At 42.8% G+C, this 12,028-nt stretch overlaps 1 protein-coding gene across 2 annotated transcripts in view; it reads right to left on the bottom strand.

Annotated features, from left to right (window-relative positions):
* The window catches only part of LOC133345859 (neuropilin-2-like), a 149,015-nt gene that overhangs the window by 70,864 nt on the left and 66,123 nt on the right, over positions 1–12,028 (bottom strand). For both annotated transcript variants that reach the window (XM_061556903.1, XM_061556902.1), the window contains exons 6-9: positions 8,773–8,942; positions 6,536–6,691; positions 5,107–5,251; positions 210–556 (exon numbers count right to left, since the gene is read on the bottom strand). In XM_061556903.1, the coding sequence (XP_061412887.1) occupies positions 210–556; positions 5,107–5,251; positions 6,536–6,691; positions 8,773–8,942 (818 nt within the window). The remainder of the gene's footprint in view (positions 1–209; positions 557–5,106; positions 5,252–6,535; positions 6,692–8,772; positions 8,943–12,028) is intronic.

Consider the following 12,028-nt stretch of genomic DNA (forward strand, 5'->3'; position numbering starts at 1 on the left):
ACGTACATGCATAATTTCTATTAAGTCTCCAGCAACCCTATCGGGTTAGGGTTGACACCTCTGAGGTACAAAAACCAGGACGTGTCATGGGAAGAATGTCTCACGGCACGGGAGGCGGGCAGAGCTTCACGTGAACGCATCGCCTTGCCACCTCAAAAGGAGGACAATCCTGGCCAGGGGTGAAACCCTACCAGTGGAGCATCGTCTACCTTGGGGAGGTCGGAGTCGTCCTCGCTGATCATTTCCCAGCTCTCTCCGTCGAGGCTCGTGGCCAGGCGGAACTTGCGCACGTGCAGCCGGTTGTCCGGAACGGTGCCGGACTTGGCGCCCTGCAGGATGATGCCACGGACGGTGTGCCGCCCGCCCAGCTCCACCTGCAGCCACTCACCCACGGGGTGGGACGCCCCGTGGGGGGGCATCGGCGCCCAGCCGTACGCGGAGCTGAGCAGCCGCGCGCTAGACGGAGCCCAGTTGAGGCCTCGCTGGGACGAGGACTGCAGTTGCGCGTCTTGTATCCTCCCGGAGAGCATTCCCAGCATGCCAGAGCAAGGGTAGTCTGTGGGCACAATTAATCATTTGCCGCTTACATGGAGTATATGGTTATGCTCCTTCGTCATATGGCTGTGGTGCACAAATACAAATAAGAAAAAAGTCTACACTCCCGTCAATATCGCTGCGGCCTGAAAAGTAAAAATATATAATAGGTGACGTTTCAGGCAATATGGTCATTCTCTAAAGGTTTACGTGCTATAAAGAAGGTACATTGCCTAAAACATTGCCTATTATGCATTTTAGTTTTAAGGCCACAGTTTTATTGGCGAAAGTGTCCTTTTAATTGATTCGGTGTGTGGTACGGCATAGTGTAGTAACAGTGTCCTGTTTTATATAACTCACATGGGTTGTGGCGATAGCAGAAGTGCAGCGGTTCACGCACTGCACTTTGAACCCGTCGACCTGAGTTTGATTACTGGCCATGGCTATGAATTTTGTATAGGACAGCTGTGACGTCTATTCTCTGATACCCAAGAGTGAGAAAATGTTGCATAGATTCATACACAACAATATTTTTGTTCTGCAGAAAGGATTGGAAAAATGCAGGCATTACAATCAATGGAGAAATCTTAACTAAAATTTTTTATTTGTTGATAACAGTAATTTATCGTCCAATGGAAATGAATAAACCAAACTTATATCTGTGCTCAACAAGCAATGGGGAAGTGCTCATCTCTATTGGCAGCCTTGAGACAGATGGGAATTCCACATTCCCATGCCAGGGACCTGTATTTGCCTGCAATGACGACAATCATATAATGCATATTATTACGTGCCAATAAATATGGTCCTATTTAATATTTTGTTTGCTCGAGGTGGCCTGGGTTAATAAAGACTACAATATCATGTTTGGTCTGGCTACTGCTGCTTTATTACAAAACCCTGATGTAGGTGCCTCGTGCCTGCAACAAGTACAGTGTAGACCAAGCTTTAACTTTACCATTCACACTGTAGGTAACACAAGACAGAACGTGCCCCTTATTAGTGCAGAAATGTATTATAATGATCATCGTTTCCCTGACCTCATTATGAAATAGTTGTTTTCAAAGTGGCCATTAAGAAAAAAAATGCTTTTCGTTCACGTTGTATTCATTACATCTGCTCTAAAATGAAGGTGTTATTGAATTGGAAATCACTGCGTATTGATCGTTTCAGATTCCTTGAAAGATGGGGAACACTAATGAAGTCAATGTATAATAAAACATGCAAAATAACATTCATATCCTGAGGCTCATTACGTAAAAAAAACAAAGCTGCCTTTGCAAAAAAAAACATTGACATCCAGCATAAATTAAAACTGAGCCACGTTCATGAAAAGAAAAACAGAAAATAACAGGCGTTAACGTGCAGAACTATTATAATTAAAATGTCAGAAGGTTATATCAGAGAGTGTAATGATATGGTCATCAGTGTACCTAGAATGCCACCAAACAGGATGATATTACATAGCTCTAATATACACTTTGATTTGCTATGCAAATGACATATCCTTAGATATGCAGGACGAATATGCCTGGCCTCCCCCCTCCCCCCTCTCATTATCCTTGTGTAATTATGAAATGATTGCTGCAAACTGTACCTCAACTCCCAAAAAGTCAACTAAAATGTGATTTCTTGTTCAAATAAGCATTCAGGCAGTGCTTCTTCCCTGTTTACAGCCTTACGGGGGCGGGTTGGGGGGGGAGCGAGTCTATCCATAGGACAACCTCTGTTGGCATCGTGGTCCTGATTTTATTATACCCAGTGGGATGATTGGTTGAGTCAACCACCAACCAGGATTTGAACTCGCAACTTTCCGTTTTGCAAGTCGCTCCGTCGACCGTTGAGCCACGTGACCGGTTACCACCAACCGAAGGTGGATTCAGCCAACCTTAATTCATGATATAATATATCTGGACTAGCTTGACGTGTGGAGTAAAAATTGGCAAAGCCTTCGCTTGCAGCACAGAAGGCGGCCAATCTTGGGTCAGCGCAGAGCGATGATTTAAAATGCAGTCTCACGAAGGGCACGGCTTAAACTTCCCCCAGGTGCCGACCAATCAGCCTATTATCTGATACAAGGTGGTGCACAACTAGCTGTGAAAATATTTTGTGGGGGAAAAGTAAAAGAAACCCGTATCCTCTCGGCCCGAGAAATAGCATGAGATGTATTGTCTGATGCATGTGTGGCATCATTACTTTATATGTAATATTGAGGGCACTTTCAGTTTTTCTGTGGTGCCATGCAACTTAAATATATTTCACCATTGTGTTCATTACTGTACAGTTCTGGCCTGCGCATATCTTTTGAGGTCCTTTGGAGTTCTCATTGGCAAGTAAAGAACCTCAAATTGTAAAATAATCACGCAGCATCTTAAATCAGATTTCGAGTTTATCCCCAACTTGGAGTGGGTGTTTAAAGGAAACAATTTCACTTACAAAAAAAAACCGAGAGTCAATGTTTTCTTTGGCAAGTTTCTGTACATGCACACGCACACGCACGCGTGTGCAATTCAACACTTCCATAACATATGCCCAATGCCCTGGCAATGGCGTCTTCTCTCACTTTGATGGCACAGCAAATTAGAAGTCCTTCAAGCTATGAGGTGCAACCGAAACATTTGGTCATGTTTTTAGCTGCTGAAAAATTGATGCTCTCTAATGGCCGACTGATGCATGAGCCATCAATAGAGGGTCGGTTCAAGTGGAGGCAGGCATTGACGAGGCAGCTCTGTGGTGGTTTGCATGACAGGCTCTTTGCTTAAAGCCTTTTAAGCTGACTTTTTAATTCGGGATTGGATGCAACAATAGTGGGTGAGCGTTCCCTACAGGAGCCAGTTTATTTTTTATCATTGCCAACATGACGATGCCAACATTTTTCCCGAACTGAGTTTAAACATGCGTCTTTTTGTTCGAGAGTTCGTTGTAAGTGAACTAAATTAACATTTCTAAAAGAAACATGCTGTTGTTTTCTTATTATTAATGCGGTGGTCACAGCGCTTGTCATAGCCGTTCTGGGAGGTCCAACAAAGACATTTCAAGTGATATAGCACATGATTTACACGCTCGTATGGAAAAGTTGCCAGATGAAGGTTACAGGGATGTGACCTAAGCAGACTTTTTTTCCGCGGCATCTTGACAAATGGCGTGTCAGAGTCGCCAATGAAAGTAGCAAGGGTTGGACATGCGCTATCTGAACGGATGAGACTGTCAGCGGAATACACGCAAGCAATGATTTCATCGTCTTTTCCCATGGTGCTTTCTTTTCTCTCCACTCACGTCCACATGTGCAACACTTGCAATGCCGTGCATTGAGAGTACCGCTGTCTTGTTCTATTGTACGGTACTTTCAACTCAGGCCCAATTTGTTTACAGCTCTATAGCTGGAATTCAGAAAAAAGTTGCATGGGGCATTTTCCACTTAAAAAAAACGTTAAAGCCACTTTAGTACGTGCACAAAAGTCACCGCCCATTTTGTGTCATTAGCAGACAATGGAAACATTTTCCAGCACAAAAAATGATTTTATTTCCATGGCATGACAAAAAATGAGCATGCAATCTGGGGTTGTGTCCCCTGCACCAGGAGGTGCTACACCACGGGCACAGCGCCTGTGTTGTCCCTGCCCTGGGAATGTAGATATGCCACCATCACCATGGAGATGATCTCCACTGCAAGCTTGTTTAAGCGTGGAGACCTTCTGGCTGGGCCGCGTGTTCAAGAATTGCAAGACGGGAACGATGTCGAGCTGTGGCATGATTTGGGAGAGCGTGAGTCTCGGCGCTCGCTCGGGAACGTTAAGTCTGCCCTTGTTGCTAACCGTGGTGCGGCCACACTGATTGCCCTGTGCGATTGGAATGCGGTAAGTTGATGCTACTTTTACAGGAAGTGGTCAGTCAAGGCTTGTCATGAGATAATTCAATCATCGTTAATCCATGATTCCGAAGATCTATTTTTCACGTGGGTTCTGCTACGTTGGGGGATGTTAGGCCAACACCAATTACACTGCATGTGTATTAGCTATGGGAGAGAACTAGAGAACCTGGAGGAAACCCATGCAGAACAGGGGTAAACGCGTAAACTCCACTCAGAAAGTTGGCCGAGTCAGGAATCAAACCCAGGTCCTTCTTTCTGTGAGGCGCAAGCTTTACCACTGCGCCAGCCTTTCTCCCAGGCTGGCAGGTAATACAGCATTGTGACGTGATGTAGCATTGCCTACGCTCAACTCAATCACTCGATCTCGTCAGATATAAGTTAATCAGCCTTGAGCCCACGTGACGGGTGAATGTCATGCACAGAAAACAGTTGTAACAGCAGGTGTTCTGGGCACTAGAGGGCAGCGCAGCAAACGCCATTGTTCTCCACTCTCCCAAACCTTCAACTCTCATTGACCAGCACGGGTGGCATGTGGTCAAATATCCCTCACGTCCCTCAAGGCGTAGAAAGCCCATCAGCCAGCAGTCGACCGACGCAAAGAACGGTCGTGGTACGTACGTCAGGATGTGTGATGTGCTGTGGCATGGCACGGTGTGGTAAGCAGCAGGGCATGCCGTGATTATCCAGCACGGGCAACTTACCGGAGATGTGACATCCGTACAGCTCAAAGCGGAGGGCGATGCCATTCTCCCAGCTCCGGGGCCTCACGCGCACGAACCGCGTCAGCACAGGCTCCGGGAATTTGTTCTCCACCAGCGAGGATGCGTCCGAGTTGGCCGAGAAGACCTGTGGAGGGTAAGGCCCTGGGTGTAGTTACTCTGGTTGGAGTCTGCACGTTCTCCCCGTGGTCACGTTGATTTTCCTCTGGGTCCTCTGGTTTTACCCTCCACATTTAGTGACATGCGTTTAGAGTATTTGGCTGCTAGAAATTTCCACCCGATAAGCCGCTTCGTTGAGATGTCATTTGTAGTCAGGTCGTTTCTGAAAAAGAGCTATATAGCTCAATGGGACTTACCTGGTAACATAAAAAAAAGTTTTATAGTTTAAATTGAGATACGAATAAGATTCATTATTTAGTGGTAGTGCATGTCTAAGATCCCACATACATGTACTTATACTTGATCATATATGTAAGCATAGCATACGTAAGCAGGGGGGATCAGTGGAGCAGTGGCTAGAGCATTGTGCGATTAACCCGAATACCTGAGTTTGATTCCCGGCCATGGCTAACGTCAGTAGTGACTGATATTTGAACTGGGCCTGCACCACCCCTTAACCAAAATTCACTGAAGAGTGCGATGAAATATCGTATGCGCAGAACTCCCCATAGGTGGCATGACATGGAGATGCCTTCATTGAGCAGTGGATTTACATAAGACTGTAAATAATGGCGAGATGTTAACTCCCTCGCCTGGTATACAGGAGGTCGTGGGTTCGATCCCAACCCTGACGCCTGTATATTTGGAGTTTACATGTTCTCCCCATGGTCGCGTGGATTTTTCACCGGGTCCTCCGGTTTTACCCTCCACATTTATAAACATGCACTACAAATTTCTACGTGATGACAAGGTATTTCGTTGAGCTATCATTTGATAGCCAGTTCGCTTCTGAAAAGGGGCTATATAGCTCAGTGGGCCTTACCTGGTAAAAAAAAGAGTTCAGTATTTTTAATTCTAGATTTGAAGCTTTAGTGACTGCAAAGATTCATATTCTTAGGTTTATTCGGTAAAGTCACTTAGGTAAAAAACATTAAAAAGTAAAATAAAATAAAAATCACGACGTTTCGAAGGCAACACCAGCTTCCGTCTTCAGGTGGTACCGTCACAGCCACGACAGCTGTATCAAGTAAATGAGAGATTGCAGAAGCTACCACTCCGTTTATTTTATTTTACTTTTAATGTTTTTTACCTACGTGACTTTACCGAAAAAACCTAAGAATATGATTCAGTATTTTTAGTTTCTTAATATTATTATGGTTAATGAAAGGACAGATGCCTTAATCATGCAAGCAGATTTCAAAAGAAACGGTTTGTTACAATGTGGCTCGGTGAAGTGTGAAACTTTGCGTACCTTGGGCATCCTTCCCTCTTTCAACATCATCCAATCGTCTCCATTGCTGCTGACTTCCATCTTGTATGATGTCACGTAGTAGCTCTTCTTGGAGTCCTTTGAGATGGCGCCCTGTGTCGCGATTCCACTCAGGATTTTCAGGTAGCCTAGATCAGCCTATTGAGATAACAAAGAGGAGAGTTCACTGGGTTGAAAACACGAATTTAAATAGATGAGTTAAAAATGAAATGTTATCTTTGCACATGGCAGTCTTCATACAAAAAAACAGACAAACGTAATCTCTATAAGCACATGCGCATTATCACATTCGTTGCATTTAAAGTTGTTGCATTAAATGTCACTCGTGTTGTTTTTACTTTATTTCTATATATATATTTCCTCCCAATATATTTTAACTGTGTTTTAAGAGTTGTATCGAGTTGAGCTGAACAATCAGAATATTATTTAGACTGGAGGAATCCGATGAGATATGAAGCTCTTTTCACACATGTCTAGTAGGTTTCACAGACATCCAGTAATGTTCAATCAGAACTATCATTCTGATGAGTGGACCACCCTGAGTCTGAGAATTGTCTGTAAATATCATGGAATTGGTTCTGAAGTCCCTTCAGCAGGCCCCTTTCGCCACTCTAAGCATGCACCTTTTTAAATCATTAATTTCAAAGCTGGAATTTGCATAATTAAACTAAGCTCTTATTTTTATTTCACCAGGTAAGGCCCACTGAGCTACATACTGTAGCTCTTTTTCAGAAATAACCTGGCCACAAATGATAGCGTAACGAAGTGGCTTATCACGTGGAAATATATAGCAGACACATACTCTAAATGAATGTTTCCAAATTAAGTGAAGACAAAGCTAATTAATTATACATTTTTGTGTACTTTGAATGCCTTCAATGCTGTTTCTCAAATTTCCGGAATGCTCCTCGCATTATACGTTTCATTTAGAAAGTTTATATACTGCATTGTATTTTCTTATTTTGCAAAGTTAAAGCTAATCTTCTCCCAAGCATATGTCTCTTCCTTGTTGAGCAATTGGCTGTGGTCCAGGTAATAACGTTTACTGCCTACAATTTACACACTACAGCATTAATAAGACTATGAAATAAATTTTTTGCCAAATTAGACTAAGCTGACAATTTAAAAAAGAAAAAAGTGTAAAAAAAAAGTGCTGCACATTTTACGGCAATATGTGCTGTGTGATAGCTCATTACCAGTGCCTTATAAATTACACAGAACCTAAACTTTATTTTTCTTAACTAAACTCATTGCTTTACACAAGCGATGTCTATACTAAGGTTTCCAATGCGGTAAATGTGCACATTTTTATTTAATTATTCCCCACCAACGGTACTTAAAATGCACACTTTCTCCAAAATAGTTGTGGTTCAGCGGAGGAAGATATTTTACTTTCAGCTTATTTTTGACCATTCGGAATGTGACCAGGAGCCGAGTAAGGAGGAATTAGGTAAGTGATGTGTGTGAAACTAATCCTTGCATTTGGGACATTAGAGAGAAGGCTTTAAAGGTTTTGACTGCCCCACTGAAATCAGTATCTGGGGGTCAAGGTTTTTTTCTTAAGATGGCCTTAAGAGTGCTTCTGCAAAGAGCCTAATGGCCTGAATGACATGTAGGGCGTCTTTAGCGTGTTTTGCTAGTAAAAAGACACACAAATACACGGTGTGAGAAACTGCCCGGCGTTTGGGGACCTATAAGTGAAGGCTATTGTGCGTCTGAGTCGAGGTCTCCAAGTACTTAAACACCCCCTCCCCACACACACGGAACGTTGAATTCTCACTGCCCTCCACACGTTCGGAGTTTGAAACTACCAAGTGACTTCTTGTTGGTTCTTTCGGTAAAGTCAAGTAGAAGGGAAATAATAAAATAATAAAAATAATAAAACAATTCTCACGACGTTTCGGCCACAATGCAAGCAGCTGTCCTCAGGTGAAGAACAGGTCTGTCGGGAAGACAGCGTCTGAATGGTGTCTTCCCGACAGACCTGTTCTTCACCTGAGGACGGCTGCTTGCGTTGTGGCTGAAACGTCGTGAGAATTGTATTTTATTATGTTTAATTTTTATTATTTTATTATTTTCCTTCTACGTGACTTTATCGAAAGAACCAAGAAGATGAATGCCTGCAGTCACGAAAGCTTTAAATCAATACCAAGTGACGGTTTTGTTTTGTTACTGCAGGCAGAGTGCAGTGTGTGCTCTGCAGACGTGTAACACCAAACCTGTATCCACTCCTTGTTGGAGTCTGCTGCCGGCGTCCATGCGTGGATGGGGTTGTTGAGCCGAGCCTGTTTGGGCTGCCACTCTTTGTTGGGGTACATTGAGGAAGCTGTGATCTGCTCATCTCGTATTTCCAGAGACTCCATTCCCAGTGGCTGGTTGCACTTCACCGCTAGATGCACGTGGTCACGGGAAATAAGTGTGACTCGAATGCACCGTGGCGTACGCAAACCAACGCGACAGTGACCACACGAAACGCAGATGACTGAATTGACAGGTAGATAGGGGAGTTACGAATGAATTTTTTTAAAAACATTCGTTTTACACTCGTCACAATGATGGCAAGCACCAACGCATTTGTCCTTGCATATGCTTAAAATATTAAAGAGCTAAATTGTTCGAAATAATTCAACCGTAATGAATAATTGCACGGCTACAATAGCAATGTGAGGCAACTTCTGTTGGTACACATTAATATCTCAGTTGTGTAGATCCAGTGACCCCGAGTTGTTCAGCACATGCAGTAAATATCGAATGAACAAAACAGTCAATAAAGTAGAACCTCTCCTAACGACCACCCCTGTTAACGACTAATCGCTTAACGACGGGCCTCCATAGAGCCCAATGTGTAGTGTATAGTGTCGTGTATAGTGTAGTGTATAGTAGTGTAGTGTATAGTAGTGTAGTGTATAGTGTAGTGTATAGTGTAGTGTATAGTAGTGTAGTGTATAGTGTAGTGTATAGTAGTGGAGTGTATAGTAGTGTAGTGTATAGTGTAGTGTAAAGTAGTGTAGTGTATAGTGTAGTGGATAATAGTGTAGTGCCTCCATAGAGCCCAATGTGTTCACTTACAGACCATTCCCCTGTTAACGACGGGCTGTTGTAGGTACAGTAAATATTAATTGACATTGATTAACCATGTTAATTTTAATGATATGTGTTTATGATGTTGTTATTATCTTTATGTATTAAATCAATTATTTCAATATCACAAAGTACGTTTTTTGGGTGAAAAAGGGTAACTTTCGGTGCTATCCGAACGAATGAAGCCTTTGACGTGTGTTTCCCATGCTCGCTTAACCATCAAATCACTTAACGACAGGTTCCGTGGAACCAATTACCGTCGTTAAGTGGGGTTCTACTGCATACGGCATTCCAGTCCTACGGTGGGGTGGCCTCTCGTGCTGCAATATAACTGTTGGGTGAGTGACAGTGGGGTGACCTACAAAGGGAGGGAGCCTTGCATGCAAACCATTTGAGCAGGAAAGTATATGACGTGACATGATCATTATTTGCATACATAAATTCAAACATACATATATAGCATTCGAGGCTTTTGTAAGCCCACTGGTGAGTGAGGTGCCCCACGTACAATTGGCATTCATGGGGCAGCAGGGGGTGTTGAGATACTTCACCACCTTGGTCAGTACTGGTAGAAGTGGAAGGTGTTAATCAATTATTCACCACCGAAGTTAGCACTGACTGGTAATCAAACTCAGGTCACTGGGCTAAAAGCAGTGGGTTTACCACTGCACCACTGCTTTATAAATACTGAATAGCGCATGAATTTCCATGCACATTTACACTTTGACCGGGTATGTGATATATTCAAACTGCTGAACTTTAAGATATTTTGGCCAACATTTAATCTACGCAATCTAGGCTGATACGTCAGAACGATTAGGCCGCTTTAATACCTCTCTTATATAAAACCACAACGGATTTACGATTGAATGTACATTATTAAAACACAAAAAATAGCAATTCTGTATGCAGCAACGTCTAGCAGAATGTCCCTAGAAAATGCTGGCTTTCAATATTGTCAGTGACTTTAATATAAAAAATCTCAGCACTACTTCTGCTCTTTTGGACCAACCGTAGATCTCATTAAAGGTAGTCCTGAGGTTTTCTGCCATCTATATTACAAATCTCAAATAGAAATGTCACAACTCTACTCTCTCCCACAAAGGTTAAAGCACCAATTAAATATACATTTTAATATGTATTTCATATTCCTCGTGAACATATAAAGGTCATAAAAAGCACAGCGGCTAAATATTTTTAAAGCTTTGCTATCTGGCTGCTGCAGAATACTGTAGCAGCCAGTGTTGGTACTCGTATTTATTTTAGTTTTTGATAATAAAAAAACTCCCAAAATACCACGTGCGAGTATGATGAAGGCTACTTTGTTTTCATTGCTGGAAATTATATTTGGTGATGTGTATATTTGCTTCCTTGGAATCAATGCTGCTGAAGCTATGCACTCCCAGAAGGCCGTGGGGGCTGACGGTTGTGTAAGCAAAACAAAAACCCCACTTCATGCCAGAGAGATATATATATATGCGAAAGTGACGTGTTTTCCCACTTAACCACTTTGTTACTTTGATGTTCTCCACGACGACGACGACGTTGTTGATTATATTGTGCAATGTATCATTGGAGGAGAGATCCTCTGGGGCCAATCGCGTAAACGTTCGAGAGCACCAACGACTAAACGTTCAGTTTGACACAGAGGCTTTCGCGACAAATATTATTCATAATACAGGTTTTTGGGTTATAATCGCGTAAGTATCGGTGTGTGTTGTCAACCCGCATCACCCGACACAGCCAACCAGTAAGGTTTGTCATGTAAAAAAGAAACGTTCCAATTACTTACTATTTCAGCCTACCGGTGTGTTTACAATTTGAATACCATGACGTATCGTTGGTAATTACATCCGGCATCATCGGGCGATTTTGCCATAATTCTGGCAAAATCTCCGTGGATTATGATGTAGATTTACTCTCTAGCACACCGGTGGGCTGAAGTAGTAACTAATTGGCACGTTTTGTTCACGTGACAGACCTTTCTGGTTGGCTGTGTCGGCTAGTGGTGGGTTAACAACACATTTACATTTCGATTTAAAGCTTTCGTGACTGCAGGGATTCATCTTCTTGGTTCTTTTGGTAAAGTCACGTAGAAGGGAAATAAAAAAATAAAACAATAAAATAATTCTCACGACGTTTCGGCCACACCGCAAGCAGCCGTCCTCAGGTGAAGAATGAAACACCACCAATATTTAAGATGGGTTGGAGGGGGGAAGAAGAGCTTAAAGTTTTATGGAATCCCACCAAGAAGTGGCGGTTACAGTTTTTTTTGTATTATTTCCCTTCTACGTGACTTTACCGAAAGAACCAAGAAGATGAATCCCTGCAGTCACGAAAGCTTTAAATCGAAATTTAACCGCCACTACGGGGTGGGATTCCATAAAACTTTAA

This window comes from Lethenteron reissneri, chromosome 23, assembly GCF_015708825.2.
Source record: "Lethenteron reissneri isolate LAM-NWPU_2019-01 chromosome 23, ASM1570882v1, whole genome shotgun sequence".
Taxonomy (NCBI): Eukaryota; Metazoa; Chordata; class Hyperoartia; order Petromyzontiformes; family Petromyzontidae; genus Lethenteron; species Lethenteron reissneri.